This window comes from Giraffa tippelskirchi, chromosome X, assembly GCF_054371585.1.
Source record: "Giraffa tippelskirchi isolate mGirTip1 chromosome X, T2T-mGirTip1v1.2.pri, whole genome shotgun sequence".
In the NCBI taxonomy this organism is placed as follows: domain Eukaryota; kingdom Metazoa; phylum Chordata; class Mammalia; order Artiodactyla; family Giraffidae; genus Giraffa; species Giraffa tippelskirchi.
This window is the reverse complement of record NC_137289.1, coordinates 90,293,347-90,321,274: the sequence shown is the minus strand read 5'-3', so window position 1 is coordinate 90,321,274 and position 27,928 is coordinate 90,293,347. Positions and strand designations below refer to the sequence as shown.

Sequence of the window (27,928 nt, the reverse complement as noted above, 5' to 3'; positions counted from 1 at the left end):
TAGGGTAGGCCAGAGATGACTGTAGACAGGGGAGAGGGCTTCTAGCCTCATGGAGTAGTCCCAGCTGGCGTCACCCCAAGCCTCAGGGCAGGCTTCCTACCCTCTGACCCTTCACTGTACAAGGTCCACACTTTGACATATATTCCTTTCCAGGGCCCTGGGGTATCTGAGTAGAGTCATGTGTCTAAGCTCAAGTTACGCAGCTCTATGGCCCAGGTTTGAATCCTGACTCTTCTTCTCCCTGGCTGTGTGGCTTTAGGTGAAGAAGTTCACTTCTCTTGTCTCAGAGTACAAAGAAGACAAGGAAAGCTCAAGGACAAGGGCCACAGTAATAAGAAGGGGTGTGAGTGTTCATGCACATGGACAGGACAATCCCATGAGAAAATGTGGAGGCTAGACTCTATGTCCCATGGGGGTAGGAACCAGGCCTGTCAGCTGGCGCTGTGTGAATCGATAAGCAAGGAAGACAGTGAGTCATGTATGAATATGTACATGTGTGAGAATATGAGAAGAGCTAAAAAATGTATGTGTGGCACATAAAGCATGTGTGAACGGGTGAGAACATGTGTGACTGGGAATGAAGGTGTCTCTGTGGGAGGCTCTGTGGAGGAATAACAGTTTCCATTTAGTAAGCGCCATGGTGGGCTGGCTGTGATGGTTGAGACCTTTCTGTGTATTATCTCACTCCCCGCTCAGCACAGTTCCATGAAGGAGAGATGATCTCCAGGTTACAGAAGAGTTAACTGAAGCACACAGGGGAAGCGATTTGACCAAGGAGATACAATTGATAAGCAGTGAACTCTATGGCTCTGAAATCCATAACTCCATGCCTCCCATGGGTGTGGGAAGCTGAGTTCTATAGCTCTCTGGGGGGCTGTTATGATACCTGAGGCCTCCTGCAGATGTTTTTCGGCACCCCTGGGTTCAAAAGGCCCCTACATACAGATTTCCATCTGCTTGGAGATTCTTGAAGGCAGGGCTTGGAAGGATTCCTCTTTGGATCTCAGCTCAGAGGCAATCACAGGATCAGTGCTCAGGAAACCCTGGTGGACTTTAACCCTGAGGGGTGTGTGTGTTCTGTGTTCAGTGACACTGATCTGGGAGGCTTGGGAAGCTGTGTGACTGTCACTAGGCTAGTGAGCTTGGATAAGAGAGGGTCCACATCCCCCACAGATCCTGACTTCCTTTTCAGCTTCCCTGGGGAGTAATTTTCCCTACCTTAGGGGGCATGAATCACTACATAAGAGGCCCTGCTAGGGTTGGGCAGGAGGTGGGATCCTGGAGTCATTGGCCCTGGCTGCGGCATGGAATAGGCCCAGCCCTGCTACTGAGGCTCCAGTAGGCAGGTTGAGGCAGAAAGGCTGCACCATGACCAGCGGTGACCAGTGTGTGGAGCAGGCCTAGACACAGAGTCCTCTCTTCTTTCCTCTGTGCCCTCCCCACCCGGGATGAGGTGTTGGCACACTCAGGAGCTGCTGCTGTCTTCCCAGGCTTCCCAAGTCTGGTAGCATAGCTTCATCTGCCCTATCCCCCACCTCATCAGCCCCCAACCTGGGCTCACCTCCCGAGGGGCACTGGGCATGTTAGCTGTGGAATCTGAGGCTGGTTCTGGGATTGATGGTGGGTGACTTTAGCTGGGATGTGGCCAGGGACATAGATGAACTTCCCCAGGCCTAGAAACCCCTCAGAGGACTGTGAGTGAAGAGTGGAGTCCTGGCCATCCTGAAGGTTGCTGCTTTCCAGGCATGAACCAGCTTTTAACCAAGAATGAAGTAAATAAGCAAGTAAGCAAGAAGAGGGACTGGAAATGTGGTGAGTCAGTATGGTATAGGAAACTGGGCACAGGCTTAGGAGACAGAGCAGTCTGGGGCCAAATCCTGCTTCTACCATCAATCAGCTCCATGACCTCAGATGAGTCACTTTCCCTTGAGCCTTAGTTTTCCCTCTTCTGTAAAATAGGGATCATGGAACTCATCTCAGAGGATTGTGAAGGGAATGCCTCTACCATGGTTCCTGGAACATAGTAAGTGGCAGGTTGTTTTCCATCCTCAGGTTTTGCTGTCCTTCCATGCCCTTTGGACAATCCTAGTCTCCAACTTGGTCTATCAGTGTGTCCCTGCACCTTGTTATTGTCTCTCCTTGCTCACGCCGTAAAAGGAGTCCAGCTGGGAGGTGAGAGACCCTAGACAGCTCCTCCTCTTTAATTTCTACCCATTTCCTTCTCATCCTCTAGGCCCTAGTGAGAGTAACTCACTTCCTCTGCTGGAAGTGAGAATAACCCACTTCCCTCTCTTTGTTTCCCCCAAACATAGGTCCACTCTATGAACCAAAGAGGTCATCAGAGGATCCAGTGAGAAAGTCAGTAACTCAGCCTCCTCTTTAAGTGAGAGAAGGACAGGAAACTGTGTAAATGGCAGAGCACTTCGGGAATGTCGCTAATGATCTCCGTAAAGCAGCAGCAAAGAGACTTGAAGTCCTCGGCAGTCCCGAGCCAACTCCAAACTCAGATCTTCCTCCTAGTGCTCTCTGTTCCTCCCCATAGGGGACCGCGGTTCTAGCCAAGGCTACTACCCCTGTCCTGGGTCTTGCGCTCGAGTGCGTGTGCCAGGCTCGTGTGTGCCACGCTCCTGTTGGAGTGGGCACTCTCAGTTGGTCCCAGGCTCCGGCAGTGTTATAAAACCCCAGTAGGGGGAGACATTAGCATGTGGGTACATCTGTTGAGGTCCGACGGGGGAGAGTGGGTCGGACCTGGAGGGTCTGAGCTATGGGATTGAGCCAAAGTTATAAGCAAAGAAGCGAAGAGGGGCGGGGAGAACGGGCCAGGACTGGGAGACAAAGACCCAGATGGCGAGGCCGGCAGGCGCTGGAGTCTGGTGTGCTGGGGCCAGGGCATCTGCTTTTGCATTTTCTAAAGGTGCCTCTGCCCTATAACCTTTCCTCTTTGCGTCTTTCTTTATCGAGGTGCCCTCTCATTCCCGCTGGCCTGTCTGGGGCCCTTGCCCACACCTTCAGACAGGACAAGACTCGAAATCTGGGCCCCTGGTGTCCCACAAGGCTCTTCTCCAAAGTTGAGATTTCCAAGGCCTAGTCCCAAGGAGCGAAGAAATTCTCCCCCACCCTCCTCTTTCCCCTACTTGACCCCTCTGAGATTCCACCACCCACCGATATCCATTTGTCTGTTCAGGACTCTGGGTGCATGTGCAAGTGGACACTGCACTGCGAAGGTGAAAGGAGGAAAGCCTACCAGTGTCCTGTGAGAGAAGGGACAGGCAGTAAACAAGCTATCTTTGCCACAGTGGTGGGCATGGAGCAAAAACTTCAGGGCTCGCGTGTGTAACAAGAATGACAGTACTTTCCCGGCATACTCGTGACAGGACCTGTCTGGCCCAGGGCAGTGGGTCGGAGTATTGAACAGGCGCGCAGAGAGCAGAGAAGGCCAACAGCTCTAGAGGAGCGCCAACTTCCCACGGGCAGAGCGCTCTGAGAACAGGACTAGGCGGGACCCATCCCTAACCGCACGAGCCGCACACTCAGATTGGTGCCATCGAGAGTGCGGTGTCCTTAAGAGTTCCCGAAACCCCGCCCCCTTCCTCTTCTAGGGGCGTGGTGCAGGGCAAGGACCCCGTGACGGAGCTTGCTATTGGCTAAAACGAGTAGGGTTGGCCTTGCGTACGCCTGAGCAGGGGAGTAGACAGCTCAGCGGCGGCGGAGGGAGTCTATGCGTGCTGGACAGCAGTGGGAGGTGTGTGAACCTCGCACTGAACGCAGACCCTCGGGCGCAGTCGCCGGGAAGCTAGGACTCGGCGACTGGGCTGCCAGGCCAAACGCCTAGGCTTCAGAGGCGCAAACTGATGGGACTGGCTTGCTCGGCAACGTCTCCCCGCTCTTCTAAATACACTAAGCGGGGCCCGCGCTGAAGTCGAAGCTGTCGGGGGGGCGCCCAGCCCGGAGTTCCAGTGTGGCCTGGAGGAACGGAGCCCGTGCAAGGGCGGCCCGGTCGGGAGCCCCCGGACTGAGCTCGTGTGGTGGGGAGACTCCCACTTCTTCCCAGGGGTGCTGATTCCAGGACGGTTGAGGCGTCGGGGTGGCCACCAAGTCCCCAGCGGGGAGACCCCGTCGGGGAGAGGGCACGCAGTTCCAAACAGTCTCGGGAAGCCGAGCGGAATCGGAAGGGATCCTCCGGTGGGGGGCAGAGCCCCCGTCGCGCTTCGTGTGGCAGAGAGGCCAGGGGAGCGAGCCCTCAGAGGCCGCAACTCATGCCGGAGTTGGGGGCGGCTGCCCAGTGAGTCCTCCTGGCCGGCGGGGTGGAGAAGAGCGACACCAAAGCCGGCGGGAGGGGAGCACTTCAAGGCCGGCGGCTGCGGAGGATGGGCGCCTGAGCGGTTCGGAGCGCAGCGCGGCACGGGAAGGCGAGGCCAGCTTTGCTGAGGAGGTGCCAGGGGATCCCGAAGTGCAGCCTGCCCCCAGGAAGATGGCCCGTCCTGGCCAGCGTTGGCTCGGCAAGTGGCTTGTCGCGATGGTCGTGTTGGCGCTGTGCCGGCTCGCCACGCCGCTGGCCAAGAATCTGGAGCCCGTGTCCTGGAGCTCTCTCAACCCCAAGTGAGTAACTTATCTCTTCTGGTCCCTGAGGGTGGGAGGCACTCCTTCGGGGTGAGGCCGCGCGCCCCCGAGCGCCTGTGGGAAGGTGTTCAGAGGAGGAGCGGCGCCCTATTTTGTCTCTGGCTTTTTCGAGTGTGTTTCCCTGAGGACGGGCGGGGAAGGGTGCGGCGGGGTTGGGTGGGGGCACTTGGCTGGATTGTGACCCCTTGGCTTCTCGGCTCTCTCCTCTGCACGTCCCAAATCAAGTCGAGATTGTCGCGCCGGGCAGAGCTGGGAGTTGGAGCGCTCTAGAGCGCACCGGAGAGCTGGGTGGGGGAGAGAAAGCAGCCCCCTTTGGGGCCCCTGGGAACGTGGCGGTTTTCGCGGAGAGCCGCTGGCGGGGTTGGGGAGTGGGGGCGAGCTTGACCTGGGAGGGGAAGAGGCCAGAACACGGGTTCACCGTTTGTTTAGCAGTAAAGGGACCGCGGCGCGGGACTTCGCGCTTGGGGCGGGTGGCAGCGCCTGTATCCCGACTCGGGCTTCTCCCATTTTCATTTCTTTCTTCCCAGTTCGCCTCCCCAGCTTTTCATTTTGCAGTCTCTTCCAGCCCTCGCGCCCCCCCTCTACCCCTCCCCCGCCACCTTTCTCCCTGCTGGGGCCGTGGAAGGGCGGGCGCCGCTCCCAGGCTCACAAAGGCGGCGGGTGGAGAGGGGCGGAGTGGGAAAGGGGTTTTGTTGCGGGGGGGGGGGTTCGATCCATCGCCCGTCGGGGGTCCAATGGAGCCGACAGCAGAGCTTCCAGGGCTGGCCAGGGTGGAGTGTGGTGGCCGAGCTGGAAAGGGAGGTGGGTGGCGAATGAAGGATTCTTGCCCAGGCTGGTCCCATTGCTCCTCCCCACCTTCCCCGTCCCTCACATTGGGGAGTTGTGCTTAGCTTTCCCAAAGGGGTTGGGGAAGCAGTTATGTAGAGGAGATCCTTTCTTTTCTCTCTTCTCCTTCCCCTTCACAATCCTCGCCCAACCCCCCCCCCCCACACACACACCTTTCAGGGCGGTGGCTCAATGGTTTCTGGGCTGTTAGTGGGGAGTCGCTGGGTTGTGTAGTGACCTCTGGACCTTTTTCTCTTTTGGCATCCAGGACTTAGGTTGGAACCCAGGGTCAAAATTGCTCTTCCTTCCTGTTTTCTGGAGGGCCCAGCAGTGTGCGGACACCTCACTTAGTGGGAAACTGGGGGCCCTAGGCCTGCCCTATCTGTATGATTCCTATATCTGGAATCTCTTTCTGTCCACTCTCCTGGGCTCCCCTCTAACTTCCTGAGCTCCTGCCTGCCTTGGCTTCTTAGGTTCCAGGGGCGGTGCATCTCTCAGCCCTGGAGTGGAAGAGGGGGGCTTCTTTAGTTCTCTTCTCCTTGAGTTAAGGTAGGGTCCTATTTATCGGCTAGTGGGATGTCTAAACCAGGGTCAGGGTACAAGGAAAGGGATTGATAAGAATTTCTTCTTTACTCAGAAGCCAAACTGGGCACAGTGCTCTGCTAACAGCAGGGACTCAAAATGGTCTTGGGACCTGGGGCTGCTCAGCCCAAGGAGAAAGGTTGTGAAGCTCCCAGTTCTCTCCTGTGAAGGTGGAGGCTGGAAATGCTCTCTCTTGAGTATGAAGAGCTGAAATCCGCCTGGGGTAGCCCATCATAGGGGCTCATGGGAGTGACCTAATTGCTCTCTCGGGTCTCTAACCAGAGATAGCAGGCTGCTCCACAGCTGGAAGGAAGCCCTCCTGCAGAGTGCGGGGGGTGAGCACTGGGAAAAACAAGATCTCCCTGAGCTTCACCCTTTTTGTGTTTTGAGCCTTGAGTGCTCTGGACCAGTTTACAGGTTTTTGAGATCTGCTCGCCTCCCAGATCCACTTCAGGCTGAGGGCAGGCATCCTGGGGGTGGTGGGGGTGGTGGTTGGGGCCTCAGTAGGACCTGCATGAATTCCATCCTGTAATTGAGCAAATTCTAAGAACAGTGGGGGACTGATCCTGGTGCCCCTATGCCCCCCCAGTCCATGTTCTGTCTATACTCCGGGGTCTGGAATGCAGCCTGTCTGTGTGTGTTGGCACGGGTTGCGGGGGGCGGGGTGCAGGAGGACAAGAGGAAGGCACTGCCCTCAGCTTCACTCTGAGCTCTGGGGGCTGCCTCTGCCACCGCGCCCAAGCCTTGAGCTCTGGGGGCTGCCTCTGCCACCGCGCCCAAGCCTTGAGCTCCCACAGTCTTTCAAATCAACAGTCTCTTTCTGTCCGTGTCTCCCTCTTCGCCTCCTGCCTGACTTCTCCCTCTCAGGCCCTTGTTGGTTCGCCCTCTCACACCCCATGTGAGCTGCGTTCACCACCCCTCTCCAGCTCGACTTGCCCGGCTCTCCCTCTTTCTCACACTCCCTCTCACTCTTAGTCACTCTCTGCCTCTTTTTCTCAAGTCCTTTTGTTTCTCGCACATGCCCGTGCTCTCCCTCCCAGGCTCATTTTCTCTCTTCCCTCCCCTCTTCCTCCCGGCTTTTGGTTTCTCTCCTCAGTCCTGTCAGGAGCTGGCAACCTCCCTCCCCCCAAAAAAATCTCCCAGTGCCTATAAACCCTGCTTAATTGCTTCCTCCTTGGGAAAAAAAAATCAAAATAAAGAAGCGGTGGGGCTGGGGGTATGTTTCCAGCTTCCAGGGTACAGGGAGCCCCAGCCCTGACCAGGAGAAGGGAGCTGGAAGAGCTGACTCCAGACTCTCAGCATCTTAACCCCAATTGGTTCTGGGGCCTTCCAGGGTGATAGTCTCTGGTGGCAAGAGCATCTGCCTCCTTGGCCCCTCTTGTCAGATTTGCCCAATGAGTGCAGTGTGAGAAGATGGGTCTGGGCCTGCTAGAGGTTGGGAGGAACCAGAGTGCATGAGCATGCTTGGATCCGTGGGGGTAGGGGGCTGTGATGGAAGGTCCCAGGGCAGCCCCCTCCTTCAGCCTCCTCCCCTGAGAACTTGGGGCAGCCGGCAGGCCTCATACTTGAGTCCTCAGCCAAGTCCAGCTGCTGCAGTTCAGTCTCTCAGTCCCGTTCTGACCCTTTCCTGCCCCCCACTCAGGTTCCCCCACCTCCAGGGAGTGGGAATGTGCCTGAGATCATATTACACCTTCCATGCAAGGGGTGGGGGTGGGGGTTTCAGCTTGGCATCCAGGACCCTTGACTCCATCCAGCATGGGTGGGGGCAGCTGCAGACCCCAACCCAGGCTTGCCTGCTGTAAGCCAAAGTGTTGGTCCCAGCCCCCTCACAGCTGTTCCAGCTCACAGTCCTGGGGAGGCCAGCTCAGGGGGCCCCTTTCCGGGGCGGCTAGGGACCTGACCTCTTTTACTCTGTGGCTGATTGGCCACAGGTGGGGGCCTGAAAGTGATGGGAACCCAGCAGCTCCTAAAGCTCCCTGTTCCCCTCCCTCCCTCCCCCAACCCCAGGCATTCAGGCCAGGGCATGAAGGGCCTGGTGAGGCTGGGCCAGGAGCTGAATCTAGGGTTCCCTTTCTCCCCTCAGGCTCTCCACTGCCTCAGCAACTGTGATGGGTGGGGATGGGTGGGCCCTGGATACTACTGTGCATCACTGTTTTTTGGTGTTGAGATTATGGAGCGGGTGGGCCAGCCAGGAGGCTGCTGGTTGCCATGGGAACAGTAGGTTTAGGGGGAGGATCCACCCTATGATTATTAGGGGAGCTGAGGTAGGGGGATGCTCACCAGCCATATTGGGGGTTAATTGCCCTGAGCGCTGTGGCAGCCCCTCCTGCGTGGATTTTCATGGTAGTCATTTTGGGTAGGGGTGCTGGCATCCAGGAGTGCAGTAAGCTTCTTCAGCTTCTTCTAAATGGTACTTGGTGTGCTAACTAACAGTGGGGCAGTACCTTGCTACTTCCAAAGCATCTTCATATGTGAGCTCATTGGATGTTCCCAACAGCCCTGGGAATTAGAATTGCCCCTATTTTGCAGATGAGGAGGCATTTGCTCAGAAAAGGAAAGTGACTTGTTTCAAGTCAGTCAGCTCCTAGTGGGGAGAGCCGCCTTGTGCTGTTCTTTCCACACCATCCTGCTGCCTTGGGATATGGGAGAGACAGGGTTTGGGAAGAGGCACTGGCTCTAGCCGCCGGCTTCCCCTCTCACTTCACAGGTGTATGTGCATCTGTCCTTGTGACTCAGGCCCTGCCCACGTGGGATGAGCAGTGCTCCAGCTTCCTCATTTGACTTTCCTAGGCCACCATCTGAGGGCAGGCTGCTCGGGATGATACAGAGGCAGCCAGCTCCATGCCTGGCACACTTCCTCCTGAGCTCTAAACAGCAGCCTTGGTTCCTCTCTGGGCCAGGAGTCTCACTGCCTTTTAGGGACCCCACAGAAAGCAGACAACAAGGAAAGGGATGTTGAGCCCCCAGTGGGCCCTAGTGTTGGCCAGGTGGAGCAGAGGGGAGGCATGGTTTAGTGTAGGTGTGTGTGTGAGGGGTGACTTCCTCTGGGGCTCTCCTGGCTTCCCTGCCTCTGACAGCACTGTGTGTGTGCCAGGACCCAGCTGCTGTTCCTGCCCACCCACGCCTGGGCGGGCACTGCTGGGACACGCCAGGCCTGCTCCTGCTGCCTCGGGGGCTGGGTGGAGCTGGGGGAGTGAAAGAGGAGCCTTTAATTTGGGGACTCTCCACCCTTGCTGGAATGAGTGTAGACTTGAGCTCTGGCTTGGGGTCTGTCCTCCACTGGTCCTGCCACCCTTGGGGGTGCTGGAGTCACTGAATCAAAGCTGTGGCTAGAATCTTCTACCAAACCTGTGGTGGCATGGCCTAGGACTGGACTGTCCTTTTGGCCACTCTCTGACCACAAGTTCCTAGGGCCTGAGGGAAGGGTGAGAGGGGCGGAAGTGTAGAGCTGGTGGAATGTGGGCAGGTTTCTAGACACGACCCCCGCAGATCCAAAACTCTCCCTGTTGTAGATTGTCGGTGTATGGGTGAATAGGGGCTTAGCTAGACAAAGAAGCAGGGGGGTAGTTGGCCTCTGACCAGTACTGGCTACTGTGCCAGACCCTCAGGCTTCTCCCCTTCTAGAATTCTTTAAGCTCAGTAGGCAGCCTGGGGAAGAGACTTAGGTTAGGGTGGAGGGGAAGAGGCAGGCCACAGACAGGAGCCTGAATGCTGAGACCACCTCCCGAAAGTCCTTCTACTCCCTGGGGTGGCTCCCTGGGGTCCCAGGGGCTATCAGAGGCTAAGGAGAGAAGGCCTCAGGGGTTACCATGGTGACCTGCTGCAGGCTTCCTGCTGGGCCATGTCAATCCCCTTATTTTCCAGAGAAGGGCTTTGTCTGGGGGTGGCCCCAGACAGAAAAGCTTGGTTTGATGATGGAGGGAGTACTAGTTTTTGAAAACTGGGCGGGGGGGGGGGGGTAAACAGTTTAACTAGGCACTCTCATCCTCTTCCTCTCAGCCCCTACTCCTGGTGGATATAAAGGGAGACCTGCAGGGTCCCTGCTGTAGAGGATGACTAGCGTATTACCTGACCTCAGGCTTCACTCTCACAGGCTGCATACCCACCCCTCATGGCCCCTCGCCACTTTCTGGGGCTTCTCACAGGCCCAGATGCACTTTTCTCAGTGGTGGGGAAGAAAGAGGCTGAGAAGGCACCATCATGGTGCACCAGGGTCGGGGAAGGCGGGTCTCATCAGGCTCCGCTCCCTTCTGCACTTTAGGGGAAGGTGAGTTTCCCTCTGCCAGCTGCTATGCAAATAAACTCATGCGTATTTATGATCCTGTTATCTGAGGTTGATGAGAGTCTGAGGGGTACTGGGGGCAATAGTCCTCTCCCTTTCCCATTCCCTCACCTACTATGTAGACATCTGTTTCCTTGGTTGTGTCTGGGTTCCAGGGCTCCAGAACCCAAGTGATGATGGGAGACTGCTCAGAGTCGACAAAACTCCCTAATGGGTAAGGCAGGCCAAGTAGTTAGAAAAGGGAGCTGGCCTGTACCCCTATGCATGCTCTCTGTCTACCTGCTGTCATCTCCAGGTAGGGTCTTGTGGAGGAGAAGCTGTACAAGGATTCAGCCAATGTTTCAGGTACTCTTAGACCCCTGGGGGATAACATCCTGGGTGAGTTTAGGCTCCCTGGCTTGGCTTTGAGCACCCCTCAGTAGGAACATTCATCTGGTTGCTCTTTCCCTCACATGAGGAGCTTGGACTCAGTGGCTCTCAAAGGTTCCTTTTAGTTGTTAGAAGTTGTCTAATCCTACTGCGTATAAGGATTAGAAAGTGAAAAATGCCTTGGGAATTATGAAGGCTTTGGTGAAACTTCTTAGCTTTTTGTGGTGTATGGGGTTGGAGGTGTTTTCTCTCAAATGTTTGTGTGGGCCTCCATCCCATGTCTGCTTCCTTGCTGGCCCTCTGGAGTTTGGTAAAGCCAGGTACTAAATGGGGAGACCTTCTCGTTGTGACTTTTACCCTCCTGCACAGCAGGATGGCAGATTTCAGCTTAGTGGAGCCTCCCTGGACATGGAGAGAGGGCTGCTGTTCTTCATGTACTTCATCTGCTTGGTCTAGTTCCCTTACTCCTTGGATATCATTTCCCTCCATCAGGTGAGGATACTGAGCTCCTTTGTAGTCCCTGCTGTGGAAGGGGCCCTTGGGGAGTGGAACCATGTTTTTCCACTCTCAACTTCATTCTGTTGAAGCACTGATTTCAGCTCTTCATTGCCCTTCCTGCTAGAGAGTCTGTCCCCAACTGGATGAAACCCACACTGATGGTTGTAACCCTCACCTTTCAGTCTGACCCCAGCTGAGCTTTTCTGCCTCTTCTGCTCTTCTCTACCCATCACTGGGACAATCCCTGGCCTAGGTTTTGTGTCCCAGCCACTGCTGTCTATTCTTGCTGGGTGTTGACTTCTTATTCCTCTCCTGGGACCTGCTTTCATCTTACACTTTCTGTGGGACCATTTCTACACTTCATCTTAGCCAAAAGGCCAAGAAGCGATTTGTGGGACCATTTCTGACTGTCCTGTCAGATGAGCTGTCTCCTTCCTCTCTCTGCTTCCAGCCCTTGCCTTTTGGGCCACCATCCTTGCATATAGCCTCCAGATAGCCTGGTGCTGTCCATTGCTGCCACGTGGACCATTTATTTTTCTGACCCACACTAGACAGTAAAGTCCTTGAGGATGGAGCTGTATCATCTTTTCCTCTTTCCCACCCAAGAAACAAGACTGGGCTCATAGGTCCTTGGTGTTAGTGTCTGGTTTCCTGCCTCTTGGCAGACCAGACTATTTCTAAGCAGGAGTCAAATGGTTGAGTGTCAACTGTGTGCTCTGTACATGCCATCACGTCTCCCCTCCACCATCCTTAGAGGTGGAACTCTTACCACTCCCAGTTTATAAGTGAGGACACAGAAGCTTAGGAAGATCAGGCACCTCATCCAAGGTCGCAGAGCTTGTAAGGGCCACTGTCTGTCTGATTCCAAACATGTCTTCTTTCTCTTACATTTCCCAGGCTCAGAAATGGCTGAGAGAACTTACTGTGTGCTTAGGCAAGGACAGGATGATATGAATCGGTGGCCCTAGGCAGCTGCCATCCCCTTGCTGTTTCCCAGTGCCTGGCCTTCTGGATCAGAAGGTGAACCTGGCTCAGGAGGCATTTATCCATTTTCTCTCAGGATTGGGAGCAGAGGCAGTGTGTGTGCGTGTGTGTGTATGGTGAATAAAAGGCAGATGAGCAAGGTTATTGGGGCCCTGTCCTATATGATCTGTAATTCCTGCTTGGGCCTCCTCTCCCCTTTCTCTGTTCTTAGCAGTGAGACTGGTCAGATTTGGGGATTTGGGCTCTTGCATTACGGGGGTGGGATGAGTCCTGGTAGGATGCCAGGCAGTGGGAGTGGGGAGTGGAGAGAGCTGTGTGGAGTTTTACCTGGCTGGAGACTGTGCCCATTATCCCTTGGCTCTAGGCAAGGTCTGTGCCTATCTCCTTATCATGCCCAAGATTAGCACGAATGGGGGAGAAGACATGGGTCTCAGATAGGTTGTGCACCCCCAGCTGTTGACTGGGAGCTGCGGGGGTGGTTTCTAGGGCATGTGTGGGCTTGTTCTGTGTGTGTTTCTGTGTTCTGTGCACACAAGTGCATACACATGTGTGTGTGCTGAGGAGCTGGTAGCAGTGGCTATGAAGGAATGTGAGTGTGTTGGGAGTGAGAGGAGGACAGGGCTGCCACTTCCAGGCAGCCCAAACCCGACACCTTGGTGCCCAGCCCATCTGCCACGTCAGCCCCCTGCGGAAATGCCACATTAGGACAAAGGGCTCTCCCAGCTAGGTAGTGCCCTACCTTGCCGAACAGTCAAAGCCTGGCAGCCTTGCCCATGGGCCACCCCTTCCACGCCCTGCTGGCAGTGTGGTTCTCTTTCCCCACCCACAGCATAAGGTTGAAGGAACAGAATGTCTGTCCTCTCCATCTCCATCCAGTGGGTCCAGCCTGGTCCTCATTGTCTGCTCTCCTGGTTCTGGGAATGGCCAGAGACCCCCAACCCTGAGTCTAACCATCTCTCCCTCTTTTGGGGCAGGTTCCTGAGCGGGAAGGGGCTGGTGATCTACCCAAAGATTGGAGACAAGCTGGACATCATCTGCCCCCGAGCAGAAGCTGGGCGGCCCTATGAGTACTACAAGCTGTACCTGGTGCGGCCTGAGCAGGCAGCGGCCTGTAGCACTGTGCTTGACCCCAATGTGCTAGTCACTTGCAATAGGCCAGAGCAGGAAATCCGCTTCACCATCAAGTTCCAGGAGTTCAGCCCCAACTACATGGGCCTGGAGTTCAAGAAGCACCATGATTACTATATTACCTGTGAGTCCCTACCCACCATGTGGTTCTGTCTTGTCCTGTAGTGGTGGGAGCTTCTGAGTAGTGCAAGGAGACTACACACATTTCAGGCCCAGCCTGATCCAGTCCCCTTTGAGGATTGGCATGCTCTCCTCCCAGCCTGGTATTGGAATTCTGACCCCAACGATTACCATGGGGTCTGCTGCCAGCTCGCTGTGGCTCTTAAGAATTGGAAGAGGACTCCAATCTGTGGTGCTCTCTCTCTTATTTTCTTTGCCCACCTAAGAGCTAATCTTGGGAATGGCAGAATTGGCAGACCTTCAGCCTTTCTCTTTATGGGAAACTGAGGCCCCAAGAGGTGAAGGGGCTTCTTGCTCTAGATCACACAGGGAGAGAGAGTATTGGGTCTCCAATCTAGTTCTCCTGACCTCCAATCTAGGATTCCTTCCAGTCTGTAGAGAAGCCTCCCTCACCTTGCGAGTTCTGATTGCTTGGCCTCTGAGCCACATCACCCAATGAGGAGACGCACATAGTTTCAACTAAGAAGGAAGGGCCAAGGCCTGGTCATGATAGAGGAGCAGCATCTTTATGGGAGGGGCTAGGTCCCAGACTCTTCCTAGTGGGAGAGAAGTAGAAAGGTTCACAGGTGGGTGGGACTGCTTGTAACTCCCAAGTTCCCAGTTCTGTTCTTATGGACTCAGGCATCTCTAGGGCTTCTAGGTAATGCTGGCAGACCCCTCCTCCCCCTGACTGCTCTGGCCTCTTGCTGCAGCTACATCCAATGGGAGTCTGGAGGGACTGGAGAACCGGGAGGGAGGTGTGTGCCGCACACGCACCATGAAGATCGTCATGAAGGTTGGGCAAGGTGAGCATCCAGGCCAAGGGCTCCCCAGCTGGGCTTTTGCAACAGATGCTCCTGATTGGGTGTGGGGGCGTGGAGAGTAGTGGCAGAGGGGGCATCAGGGATAGAGTATCTGAGGTCCAATATCCGGACCATTCTTGGCTGGGAGGTGCTACATAACCAAGGCACCTATGCTTCTGGAGTTTCCCTGGCTTACTTGCCCTCTCCCCACCTCCAGACCCCAATGCTGTGACACCCGAGCAGCTGACTACCAGCCGGCCCAGCAAGGAGGCAGACAACACTATCAAGATGGCCACGCAGGCCCCCGGTGGTCGGAGTTCCATGGGTGACTCCGACGGCAAGCATGGTGAGCGTATGGGAGTTTCCCAGAGGGCAGAAGCCATTGCTTGGCTGCCCGTTCAGGCACTAGCTCTGAAGGAAGGCAGGGCATAGCCCAGGATCTGCCATGTATCCCTGGGTCCCCTGGCTGACCTTTCTCCCCTGCCTCCCCCATCCACAGAGACTGTGAACCAGGATGAGAAAAGTGGCTCTGGTGGGAATGGAGGCAGTAGCGGGGACCCCGACAGCTTCTTCAACTCCAAGGTGGCGTTGTTTGCAGCTGTGGGCGCCGGCTGCGTCATCTTCCTGCTCATCATCATCTTCCTGACCATCCTGCTACTGAAGCTGCGCAAGCGGCACCGCAAGCACACACAGCAGCGGGCGCCCGCCCTCTCACTCAGCACCCTGGCCAGTCCCAAGGGGGGCAGTGGCACTGCGGGCACCGAACCCAGCGACATCATCATCCCCTTACGGACTACAGAGAACAACTACTGCCCCCACTATGAGAAGGTGAGTGGGGACTACGGGCACCCCGTCTACATCGTCCAGGAGATGCCGCCCCAGAGCCCAGCGAACATCTACTACAAGGTCTGAGGGCCTGAGCAGCCTCGGTCCCGAGGGACAGTCAGCCGGGACTGCACCTCTCCTTCCTCACCTACATCCCTCCCTTTGCCAGCTGTGCCCACCTTTGTATTTAGTTTTGTAGTTTCTTGGCTTTTATAATCCCCCTTTTGCCCCACCCCCTGGGCTTTGGAGGGGGGTGCTTATGCCCCCAGCCCCCATGCTCTTGTGCCTTCCCCCTCTGGCCAGGCCTCTGGGCTCTGTGGGGGTGCCCCTTCTTGGAGGGCAGGGTCGGACGCTGATGGACAGCAGGCAGGGAGACGCCCCCCTGGCCCTGCCCCACTCTGCCCCCTTTCTCCCTTCCCAGGACTGCTTGTCCGCTATCATCACTGTTTTTAATGTTTTTGTGTTCATTTTTTAGCTGTCAACTCATTTTCATCTGGTTTTTTTTTAAGAAAAATGGAAAAGGCAGCCCCTCCCCAGGTTTTCTGAGCCTGGCCTACCCCAGTATCAGGGGCCTGGGGCAGGTTGTGACCAGCCAGGAAGCATAGGATGGCATTTCTTTTGTAAACTCCTTGACATTTTTTTTTGGGGGGGAGGCAGGCCAGGGCTGTTCTTGCCCATGAGGGAAGACAAGAGTGCCATTGGCCAAGGTGTCTCACCCTCCCTCACTGACCCTCCTTCTACAGTGCTGATCTTGGCAATGGGGTAGTGGCTGCCACCCGTCCACCAAAAAAAAAAAAAAAAAATCCCTTCCTTGTGGGATTCTTGGGCATCTTCTGCCTCCCTCACTCTCACGGTAATTAACGTCTTAATTGGCTGTTGCCTGGGGAACAGGAGAGCTGCTGCAGGCAGATGACCTCATGGGGGGTGGAGGGAGGTGAGGTGCCCAGGTGGCTATTTGCCCTGCAGAGCTGGGAGTTCCCCCCTCTCCCCTCTGCCCTGTTCTCCCCTCAGCTTTGGCATCCTTTGGCCTGGTGGGGAAACAGAAGCCCAGGGTGGAGAACTAAGCGGGTATAAGGCCAGGTGGCCTGCTCCTTTTCTGGGCTCTATCACAGGTGGGTGTCCCCCTAATGCAGCTCCCACTAGCCCCCCAATCTTGGTCTGGGGCTTGGAAAGAGGAAGAGGCTTGCCCAGGGCTGGGCCAGCATGCCGTGCACTTTGACCCTGGCTCCTTGCCAGCACGGCTGCTAACAGACTGCCACTTGCAAGCGCCTTGCAGGCGCTCCCAGAGTGGCCATGGAAGGAGCTGGGCCTTCCACCATCCACCTCCACACTGCCTCCTGGCCAGCTGCCCACTCCAGAGCCAGGTGGAAGAGGGAGCAGAACAGCCAGCCCCTTCCAGGTGGCAGTCAAAAGGGTTTTTTTGTTTTTGTTTCTGTTGCCATTTGTGTAAATACTAGTCTTTTTGGAAAAAAAATAATGTAAAGATGTTTTGTATAAACTCTGAATTATTTTCTTGTTGCTTTTTTCTTAGAAAAAAATGAGAACAAAAAAAAAAAACCACATGGAGAAATGGGTGTAAAATGATGTCGTGATGTTTGGGGAATGAAGTGTGAGTGTATGAGTGAATATATGAATGAGACACAGAGAGAGATTGAGTTGTGTGTGTGTATGCATGATCTTCACCTGACCAAAACACTGGTGATCTGGGCAGGTGTGGAAAGATGGTGACTATCCTAGTGGAGCAAGATGCTGCAAGTGTTCTGTGCCCTTCCTCATCACAAGTTCCTCTGCCCTCTTGTTCTGCTAGATACTGTGACCATGTCCCCTTCTCCATCCTGTGACCATTGTGGCATAGGCCATGAGCATCTGCCCAGTCTGGCATTAGGCTCAGCTAGAGAGAGTAGATGGGGGAGGGGCTGTTCCCATGGGGACCTGGGTGTGTCCACAAGTACTGCCACCACCTGGCTGGGGCTAGATCTGGAACCTGCCGACAGGCCCAGCCCTGCCCTGCCTCAAGACACCTGGAGGTGGATGGAAATAACTTCCCAAGAGCTGGGCCTCAGCTTTGGCCCACTGGGTAACCAGGCTGCTTTAGGCTTCCCAGTTCGCTTCTTAGCCAGAGGAGCCTTCTCTCTCCTGCACACCAGAGTTCTCAGCATGGCATACTCGGGGGCTTCTGGCTGACAGTTAAAGACCTGAGCACCCAGTCTCCCTCCCACAGGCTGAGGTTCTGAGATAGGAGTGAGTACCCCGAATAGGGTTTGGCCTCAGTCCCACAGCAGAGACGCAGGCTGGCAGGGCCTAGAGCAGCCCACAGTCTTCTTGGTAGGGGATTAGCTATCGAGATGACTGAGACAGATATCAGGAGAGGAGAACAAGTGGGATCCCAGCAGCTAAAAATGGGTAAGAAGGAACTAGAGGAAAGGAGGAGGAGGAAGGAAGGGGAGGGTTAGTTAGCAATCCAGAGCAGGAAGCCCCAGCACACAAGCCAAGGAGTAGGCAGGGCTGTGAGGGAAGTGGGAAGCGCACAGAGAAGGCTAAGGGAGGAGAATCACGGGACCTACACGGTGAAGGGGAGGGAGGCTGGCTGGAGCAGGCAGGGCTGGGCCTGGCTGGGGTGCTCCTGAAGCCAGCTGGGGCAGAGGCTGTTTATTTGGTTTCTCATTAACCAAAGGAAGTGCCTGGATCAGATGGGGCCTCTGCTGCTTGACTGCCTGCCCAGAGCAGGGCCCCTGCCTGGGCCAGGGGTCTCTACCCAAGTCTGGTTCAGGCCAGATTGATTTCTCTAACTGAGGGGGATCTGGATTGAGTAGAGCCCTTCCCACACCAACTGAGTGTCCTTGGGTGGCTCACCACCCGGCCCGGGACACCGGCTGCCCCCACCGTCTCAGTGGGGGATCGAGTTTCTGGGGGCCTGTTGGAAGTAGCTGTGGGGAATGTGAAGTAAAATCTCTGCGAGAGGGCAAGGCAAAGTATGGGGCAGCTTCTCCAACAGCCTAGAAGGTTTGTGACCTCTGTTGTCCCTTGCTCTGGCCTGGGAGCCGAGGCTGCTGTTGATCTGAACTCCATGACTGTGCTTTGCCGGCCATACAGCACCACTCAGTAGCCCTTTGTGGCAGAGTGTCCTTCACCTGGACAATGCCTGCCACTGAAAAAAATGCACTTTTACACGTGTTATCTCATTGAATTTCATAAACTTCCCTGTGAGGGTAGGAGGTGAAGAATTCTTGGCCTCATATTTGAGATGAGGAAACAGACCTATTGCAAGCCCAGGTCTTTTTACTATACTGTGAGCAAACAGAAGTTGCTAGAGGGTGATTCTCCTCCACCCCACCCTCAGACACACACACACTCCTTGCACACACACACACACACACACACACACACACACACTCACTCACTCACTCACTCACTCCTTGCCCGCCTTGGGTGAGACTGAGGAAGTGTGCTTCCTTGCGGCTCTTAAAGAAGGGGAGCCATTCCCTCCTCATTCCCTTACTGTCTGTGTGGGTCAGGGAGGGACCAAGCCTAGCTAGCTGGAGGCAGGGGGTGTGAGCTTTCTGTGGTAGGGCCCCAGACCGGCCCCACCCTCAGCGCTCCTTCCTGTTCCAGCTGGGCCTAAACTCCCTCCTGGTGAGTCAGGGATAGAGGATGCTTCCCAGGTGAGGGTGGAGCTGCTTGGCTTCCTCCACATGCTGAGCCCAGATCACCAATGAAGCCAAGCTGAGCAGGTGCTAATCAGGCCTCAGTTTCCCTAAATGGCTAGGCCTTGTGGGACTGAAAGGCCAGGGCTCTTGGGACTTACTGCACTGGTCCATTTTAAGCTCCCAGCCTCCCTGAGGCACCAGGGATGTGGATGGCTGGACACCCTGTAGGCAGGGACATGAGCATGAACCAAAGGATCCAAGAAAAGACCCGGCCCTACTGGGACCATCCTAGGTTGGGCCCTGCTGAGAAAGCGGCCCTTTGGCCACCTGGCATCAATCACTCTCGGAAATCCGGCCTGCCTGCCTGCCTGCCTGTTCTCCTGTCCTGCCCAGGCACGTCACAGTCCCACTGACACCCTAGCTGAGTCAGCCCCAAGCCTGCTGGGGGACCCTCCTCGCCCATCTGCTGCCAGCCTCCTGTACAGCTGGCCATCAGATCTGGGGAGTGAGGGCCTCAGCTGGTGCTTGTTAGGTTGGCTCCCCCTTTGGGAGGCTGCTGAGGGGGAGACCAACCCCCATCCGGGACAGGGGTCATAGAACCCAAACTGAAAGCAATTTAAGGGCATGGGGGAGACGGTAATTATAGGTTCTGTTTCCAATGGTTAATTATCTAGCTGGCAAAGAGAAAGGAAAGAGGGAAAGCTGGAGGGGAGTGGATAAGGAATGTGTGAATGGGCAGGGAAGGGCAGGAAGAGTTTGCCATGGGGCATTTTGATATAGGGGAAAGAGCCCTGGGCTGAGAGGCTGGAGCCCAGGGACTGTCCAGTTCTACCATGACTCTTTCTGACTAAGGGCAAGCAGGTCCCTGCCTCTGGGCCTCAACTTCCCTGTCTGGGTAATGAGGAGTGGGATTACATCTCTTCAGTTATTCAGAGAATATTTACTGAGCACCTACTATATGCCAGTCAGCTCACTAGGGTACGGTGATGAACAGGATAGTCATGGTCCCTGCCCCCAAGGACCTCACATCCTAGAATGACCTTTAAGTGCCTGGTTAGCTCTTAAAGTGCTTCTGTGGTGATGTGAGAGGCAGAATGGAGGATACACAGATTAAAAGCTTGGGTACTAAAGTTAGCCTTCCATGTGTTTATTCATCCATTTTTTAACAAGTGTTGAATGCCTGGCACCAATAAAGGGTAGCTGTTGCTTCTCCCACGAGGTGTGGAGTGGCCATTTCAGCTCTGGGACTGTGCTTCCCAGGGATCATTCTTGCTTTGAAAGTGGCCCCCAAGCTCTGGCTAGTCCCATCTTCATTGACCAAAGCTGGCCTTTTGCAAAGTTCCTAAACATTGTCATCAGAAGTTATCTTGAGGTCTCACTCCCAATCTGCATCCCCTATCCCCAATCCCACCTGGGCTGGGGGCTGAGCAAAATATACCCATGATAAATACATCCCAAAGCCAAAGTAGGAAAGATGTGTGTCCTCAGCCCTTACCTACTTCTATGGCTCCATGGACTAGTCTCTACCAGCCTTTTCCAGGAGCAGTAGGTAAATACCTGGATTCTGGCCAGGGCCCTAGGGAGAAGCTCCAGGTAGCTCCTTTGCTCCCAGGGTACCAGGAGCAGCCAAGGAGACTGGGAGCCACCCTGCACTGGGGCCTGTCTGCCGACTGGATTCTGATGGACAGAGCCCTTGTTCTTGGGGGGACCAGTGGGTTGCCTCCCTCACTGCTCTCATACTTGTTCAGTAGAATCTGAGAGGTCAGAGGCCAGGAAATGGTAGAGCTAGGACTTTCCTGAGAGTCCTTTCTAGATCAAATGTGTCATGGGGAAACTGAGACCCAAATACCAGAAGGGACTTACTGAGAGGCCTACGAAGAGTGCTGATAGGGCCACCTCTTTTCCCTCACAGGTCACAGCTGTGGGCCCTTTTTGCACACAGCTGTTTTATTCTCCTAGAATCCCCAGGAGCCCTTTTGAGTGAACCAAACAAACCTGTATATACACAGTATTTATATTGACAAACTATGTACGTTTATACAAGGCAATTACCAAAAGGACACATAATCCTGAGGAAAATATGGTCCTGGGAGGTTTATGCCTGGTCAAAGCAGATCTGAAAAAGCAAATGCACTAACAGTTTGCCCCCTCCCTGGGGCCCCTCTCTTGTGGCACCTCACGCAGCTCTGAAGTCACTCCTTGACAAGGACAGCCTGACAGCCTGGAGGTCTCTGTAGCAGCCAGACCAAGGGATTGGGCATCTTGAGGCTGGGTGGGGCCCTAAAGGTCTTGGTATTCATCCTTCCCTGGGAACCCAAGGCAGTGGTCCAACCTCCCTTGCACACCTCCAGGACCTCCCTCCCTTCCTCTCTCCCCCACCTACGCAGCAGGCCTTTCTGGACAGCCTGACTGTTAGCTGTCCTTGCCCTGTCTTCAGGCCCCCTGAACACACTAATAGCCATGGCAGTAACATGCTTTCACATGCAAATTGCTATGGAATTCTCAGCCCCTGCCTGTGCCCCAGCCCTCAAGGCCTCCCCCTGGGCAGATTCAGAGAAGAGAATGGAATCTTTCAAGCTGTTTGGGCGTTTAGAGACCTTCTAGTCCAGCCCCCTAGTTGGATGGATGGGAAAACTGAAGTCCAGAGAAGGGAAGAAGGAACTGCCCAGAGTCACACAGAGAGTTTACCAGGACTGGCCCTCACCCAGGTCTTGTGACTTTCAGCCCATTGCCCCTTCACATCACCGCACAGCTTCCCAATCCCTCTTCTCCCACCCCACCCCCACCCAAGGCTGTTAATTGTGGGCTCTGGGATCCCTTCCTTTAGCACAGCCACTCATCCAGGGCACTCTCAGTGGAGCCTGGGAGTGTAGAATCTAGAAAAGAAAAGGCCAGGGGTGCCTGGGACTTAAGGGCACTGCCCAGGGAAGGAAGCCTTTCTCCTTTCACACAGGCAACAGGCAGGATTTGCTCACTTCTCTCTGTGTGTACGCCCCACCTCCAGTACCCTGATCCTGGCCAAACTGCTCTTGTCCCCCACAGCAGGCCTTCCAAGCCATGCCAAGCCTTTTCCTGGGCTCCAGCCCCACAGATCTCCCAAGCTTTGTGTAGCATCACGCTGCTGGAGTTGCCACCAGCAAAGCCTGGACCCTGGAAGACCCTGGGAGGCCCCGGGAACCCAGATCCCAGCTAGGGTATGGGAAAATCTCCTTTCTCTTCTGTTCAGCTGAAACAAGATTGGAATTTTCTGAATCGAACTTTACAAGGAAATGAAAATAAACACCAAAGAGGGGGAAGAGACCAGTTTACAAGAGCACAGGTGACTGTTCCCAGCTCAGCTGAGGTCTTGCCACAGATGGGTCGGAGCTAGAAACTTCTGGGTTATCCTTCAGTTCTGCCTCTTCAGCATCTATTAACTCTGCTCACTTCTTATCACTCCCAATGCTGCCACACTGGTTCTCCTACCTGGATTATGGCAATCACCTCACAACTACAATCCCTGCCTCCATCTATCCCTCTCTCTTGCAAACAGCAGCCAAAGTCATTTTTCCCAAACTCTATCCTGTCTTGTCAACTTCAGTTTCCATTTCAGCATTTCACGTTTGTCAACCATCCCTTAACTCCGTAGCACAGCGGTTGAGGCCCTGGGTGATCTGGCCCCTGCCCACCTCTTGTTTCTCACCTCAACCCCTCCACACTGCATTCACCTCACATTCCAATAACACAAATCTATTCACAGGTCCCTGAGCAGGATAGGGACCCTTACGCCTCTGAGTCTTTCCATGTGTACTTACATCAGCCAGAAATGCCCATCCCCTTGCTCCTGGCCTGCAACTCCTATGCATCCTTCGTGTACACTCCCAACCCTCAAATCCGGGCAAAGTTGGTACTCTCTTCTCAGCTTTTGTGGTGCTTCTGCTAACACTATGTGGCCTGTGTCTGTTTCCCTAATATATTTTGAGTTTCTGGAGAGCAGGAACTGTGTCTTATTTGTCTCTGTGTCTCATTTAGAGTGGGACCCAGAGCAGAGCTGAGGACAGAGCAATATCAATGAAACTTTGAAACATTTGTCCAATTGAATGGGCTTGGCTGGGCTGTCTCTGCCCTCTATCTGCTCACATTACTGTCCAGCCAATCTGCAGAGTCAATGCCTTATTATATTACCCTACAATAAAAGCAAACATTTATTGAGTACTTACTACGGGCCAGGCATCATGCTCAACACTTAGTCACATGCATTGTTCCATGGACACCTTATGTTTCAGTGAGGTCTCAGGGAGGTCCTTATCTGAGGTAGAACCACGATTAGCCTCGTCTTACAGATGAGAAAATGGAGGCTCAGACAGGGAAAGTACCTTGCTCGGGGGCACACGGCTAGGAAGTTGTAGAGCAGAGTTTGAAATCAAGAAGCCAAAATCCAGAGTTCACATGCTCAGGTACTTTGCCACTTGAGAGGAGTGAGGTGGCAGTGCCAACATGGGGAGAGAGTGAGCTGGAGTCCTGCAGCCTACAGCCTTGATGTCAGCCATGTGGCTTCAGAGGCCTCCTAGTACGGGGCTCCAGATCCCACACTCTGGGATCAGGCTGCCAGGATTACATCCCAGCTTTGCCATTTTCTGGCTATGAATTCTTGAACAAGTTACTTAACCCCCTCTGTGTTCCTGTTTTTTCTTCCATAAGGTGGGGCTGAGAGTAGCAGTCATCTCATGAGACTGCAGTGAGGATAGAGTGAATGTGCACACAGGAAGCCCCGAGAACAGGGTCCTGGTGATTGCTCAGTACATGGATCTTCAGAGCCATGATGGTTGTGCTACCCCTCTTCTCCATTCATGCCCTCATCACCTCCCTCTCAAGCCCAAGGCCCCAGGGCTTGGCTGGCCTGACCTTGACTCCTGAAATCCCAAGGGGAGGAACACCCAGTTTGCTGTGCCCCCAGAGGAATTTGCAGTCAGAGTTGGGAGGCCTACATTTGAGGCCTGACTCTGGCATTCATACTTGAATAAGTCATCTCTTCTCTTGAAGCCTGGGTTTCTTCATTTGTTGGGAATGGAGTGATGTCAGCAAAACTGCTTTGTAAAAAGCAGCAAGTATACCTTGATGCAAGGAGCTATCACTTCCCATCAGAATGTGTATTCCTTTAGGGCAGTGAACCTGGTACTCAGTTAAAAGCTGATGAAAGCATGAATCAGTGAGTGTCTCCCACCAGAATCCATGCTCATCCTCAGCCAGGCTCCAGCAGCCAGAGGCCCAGATCTGAAGCAGAGACACCAGAGCTTCCAGGTACAGTTGGAAAGAAAGATGCAACACTAAATGGCTTTTTTTCTACACTCATTAGGCTAGTGATGTTTAAGCTAGTACAGCCTTTCTGGAAGGCCACTTAGGTAATAATATATATGTATATATGTAAATTATATATAATATTTTATCATTTATATATGACATATATATGATATTCATCAAAGTCACTGTCGTGTCCGACTCTTTGCGACCCCATGGACTATACAGTCCATGGAATTCTCCAGGCCAGAATACCGGAGTAGGTAGCCTTTCCCTTATCCAGGGGATCTTCCCAACCCAGGGATTGAACCCAGGTCTCATGCATTGTAGGTGGATTCTGTACCAGCTGAGCCACAAGGGAAGCCCAAGAATACTGGCGTGGGTAGCCTATCCCTTCTCCAGTGGATCTTCCCGACCCAGGAATCGAACAGGGATCTCCTGCATTGCAGGTGGATTCTTTACCAACTGAGCTATCAGGGAAGCCCAAATATATGATATATATCATACATAAAAACTACGTGTGTGGCTCAGTCAGTAAAGAATCTGCCTGCAGTGCAGGAGACCCGGGTTCGATCCCTGGGTTGGGAAGATCCCCTGGAGAAGGAAATGGCAACCCACTCCAGTATCCTTGCCTGGAAAATCTCATGGACAGAGGAGCCTGGTGGGCTGCAGTCCGTGGGGTCGCAGAGTTGAGCACGACTGAGCGACTAACACTTACTTACTTACATACATATATATATATATATATATGTGTGTATATATATATATATATATATATATATATATATATATATCAAAAGTCTAAAACGTTATCCTTTTACTGGGTTCGTCACCTCTTAGTAACTCAGTTTCCTCATCTGTAAAATAGGGCTGCTGATACTACCAGTGGCATTGGGTCATTGAGAAGATGAAGACATGGAAAAGGCATTGAGAAGATAAGACATGGAAAGCCCTTAGGGCAGGGCCAAACACATCATGACCACTCAGTCAACACTATTATTACAATTACTATCTCCATATGTGATAGTTGCATAACTGCCTCTGTCATTAGAATACCATCTCTTGAAGGGTGAGAACTATGCTCTATTTTTTTTTCTTTCTGAATCTCCAGGGCCCAGTATAGAGCTTGGCACATAGTAGATGCTGAGTTTGGTAAAAAGAACAAAGCCCTCAACATGAAGAAGAGGCACCTGAGGCCCAGGAGAGGGCAAGTCAGGAGTTGGGCCTAGAATTCAGGTCTTCTGTCTTCAAATTGTGGTCTCTTGGGGATTTGAGGATACAGGTGGGGGCTGGGGCAACCACTCAGATTCCTTGAGCTGAACTGCCTGGGTTGTTTTCTGTACTTTGGGTCTGGGGTCCCTGTGGTTCTGACCACAGGATCTCCAGGGCTGGAGCAGTTGTGCAGCCCCTCCTCCCCATTCTTGCCCTCATTTCCTCCATCTCAGGCTCTAGCCTGGCCCAGTCAAACAGGAAGATTCATTAACCGTCTAAATATACAGAACCCAGGGGCCATGTGCAGCCTGCAACAGAGCTGGGGTCCCAGCAGGGCCAGAGCCTGAGGCAGTGGTGCTGGCTGAGGGCTGACTAGGAGGGGGTCTGGGAAGGGGTAATCCCCAGGAACAGCTAATGTGATGATTGATGGGAAGGTGAGTGAAGCCAGGCCAGTGCCAGGCCCCAGATCTCTCAGTCTCTAGTCCCCTTTGTAGCCACCTATCCTTGCATACCCTCTCTCCACCGGGCAGGTCCAATCCTGGTCCTCACGATCAGTTTTGGTACCTAGTACCCCTCTCTGCACTCCCCAACCCTTCAGTGCTGGTCCCTGAGCCTCTGAAGTATGAAGCCTAAGAGGTAGGTGACCAGGAGCGGGGGTGGGTTTCCCTGGGCTCCTGCCTGCTTATTATTGTAAGGGCTATTTCTCTAATCAAAACTTCCCAATTACCCAAGGGCCCCTCTGATTAATATTCCATGATAACAGGAACAGGTCACATCTGGCTGCAGGAGCTGGAATTCGACACTCCAGGAGTCCTGTGATTGGTCTGCAGGAAGAATAATAAACTCTTTTTCTCTGGCCCCCCTTTTCCCTTCCTCCTCATTCAGAGGCTCCCCTTTTCCTCTACCTCCCATTCCCCAGGCCCTGTCTGCCCCTCTCGATCCCCATCCAAGCTCTGTGCTTTGCCCTCTGCCCACCTCCCCAGTCTTGGGCAGCCTCCTGGCCATTACCAGCCTCTGCTTTGCTAGCTTGGCTCTTTGGCCCAGGAGTGTTTTACACTGAGATGTGGCAGGCTGAGTAGGTAGGGTCATTGCTGAGGGATTATGGGTTCTCTGAATGTATCATCTCATCAAGTTCTCATTACCATTGTCCTACGAGGAGGTAGTGTTATCCCTGTTTATTGATGGGGTGTGGTACACCTGAGAAGCCACAGGACTTGTCCAGTGTCACAGACTTTAAGTGACAGCACTGGGGTTTCAAACTCAGGGCTTTCTGCTTCCAAGGGTCCTCTTCTCTCCACCTCTCCCCCTGATCTTCTGAGGACAGTGTCCGTCCCTGGATATCTGGATGGAGATGTGGCCAACAAATAGGGCGTAGTCAGTGTGATGGATTTTTAGGCAAAAATGAGCTGAGATGTTTTTAGTTGAATTTCATAGTCCAGAGAGGAGAAAAGACTTGCCCACATCCATGTGGGAAGGTAGCACTGAATATGGGACATGACCCCAAGTTTTCTAACCCTCAGATGGAAACCCCTTCCATTTCTCATTTTGCGGACAGCTTTCCCACCACAGCTACATGCAAGGGACTGATAGATGCCACCTTCCTTCCACCTGATCTGCAGAGATCTGCATAGGGCACAGCTGCTTGAGTTTGCTCAGTCTTCACTGGGGAGCTTGGCAGAAAGAGTTCTCTGCCTAGAGCTGGGTTGGGGGTGGCAGGGCTAGGGATTGGGATAGATACTGGGGGACAGAAAGGATTTGCCCTGAGCCAGCCCTACCTTGGGCTTTCCAGGTGGCTCAGATGGTAAAGTGTCTGCCCGCAATGCGGGAGACCTGGATTTGATCCCTGGGTCAGGAAGATCTCCTGGAGAAGGAAATGGCAACCCACTCCAGTATTCTTGCCTGGAGAATCCCATGTATGGAGGAGCCTGGTGGGCTACAGTCCATGCTCAGACACGACTGAGTGAATTCAGCCCTACCTTAGGGAAAGGTGTGTGGCCCTCTGGTCCCTGCTTCCTCCTCTTCCTTAGCCACCGTGATTCTCAGTAGCCAGGAGGAGGGGTAGTCCCGTGGGTGTCTGGGACACCCATTTTCTGTTCCCCTTTCCAGTGGCAGGACACAGGCTTGATCAGTGCCTTACAGCAGTTTGACTTTGTTGAGGAGGGGCAGGCCAGTAAAGTGTGTCCCCTTCCCCTTACTCCCTAACCTGGCCCATTCCTCTGCCTCTTTCCTCTCTCTTAGCTCCCCTGGCATATACTTTCATTCATTGCTGTTCAGAAACACCCTGGAGCCACCTTTCCAATTCATCACTGGGTAAACCGAGGGCCCTGGATAAGGTGACTGACTAAGGCTTTGACTCAGTCATTGTCCCCAGGGTCCAAGAGCTCTTTCCATCCCCTCCATCTCCCAGCTGGACAGTCCTGGCCAGAGGGCTAACACATGGGGTGGGTCCGTCCTCACATCCTGCCCCATGGTGGGGTCTGAGACCCCACTGTATTTTGTAGTGAGTGGTGAGGCTTCTGGGACACAACTACTCAAGATTAATAGAGGCCCAGATGGGACTTGAGAGATCTTGAGCCCTTCCTGTGCAGTAGGGGCCCATTGTCATCTCTCCATCTCTGCTATCTCCCTGCCTCTGCTCTTAGTGCCCTAGCACCCCAGCCTCTCAACTCAGACTCCTGCCTCTGCCTCCTCCGTGGTCTGACATTACCTTTGTCCTC

General features: G+C 54.1%; 1 protein-coding gene across 2 annotated transcripts; it reads left to right on the top strand.

The window, feature by feature from the left end:
* The first annotated feature begins 3,677 nt into the window (after positions 1–3,677).
* Positions 3,678–16,584, top strand: EFNB1 (ephrin B1). Of its 2 annotated transcripts, XM_081563887.1 has the most exons (5): positions 3,678–4,599; positions 13,135–13,412; positions 14,161–14,253; positions 14,468–14,596; positions 14,750–16,584. In XM_081563887.1, exons 1-5 carry the CDS (start codon positions 4,472–4,474, stop codon positions 15,160–15,162), a joined length of 1,041 nt encoding a protein of 346 aa, XP_081420013.1. In that variant the 5' UTR covers positions 3,678–4,471; the 3' UTR covers positions 15,163–16,584. The 2 variants fall into 2 exon arrangements, with proteins under 2 accessions (XP_081420013.1, XP_081420014.1); XM_081563888.1 differs by lacking the exon at positions 14,468–14,596 and having other exon boundaries at positions 14,161–14,257; positions 14,775–16,584.
* The last annotated feature ends 11,344 nt before the right edge of the window (positions 16,585–27,928 follow it).

Bases quoted from the DNA above. Each gene is read 5' to 3' on its own strand.
- EFNB1 (XM_081563887.1), top strand. From the start codon at position 4,472: ATGGCCCGTCCTGGCCAGCGTTGGCTCGGCAAGTGGCTTGTCGCGATG. The intron at 13,413-14,160 runs GTGAGTCCCTAC...CTCTTGCTGCAG, and splicing joins CCATGATTACTATATTACCT to CTACATCCAATGGGAGTCTG. The intron at 14,597-14,749 runs GTGAGCGTATGG...CCCCATCCACAG, and splicing joins TGACTCCGACGGCAAGCATG to AGACTGTGAACCAGGATGAG.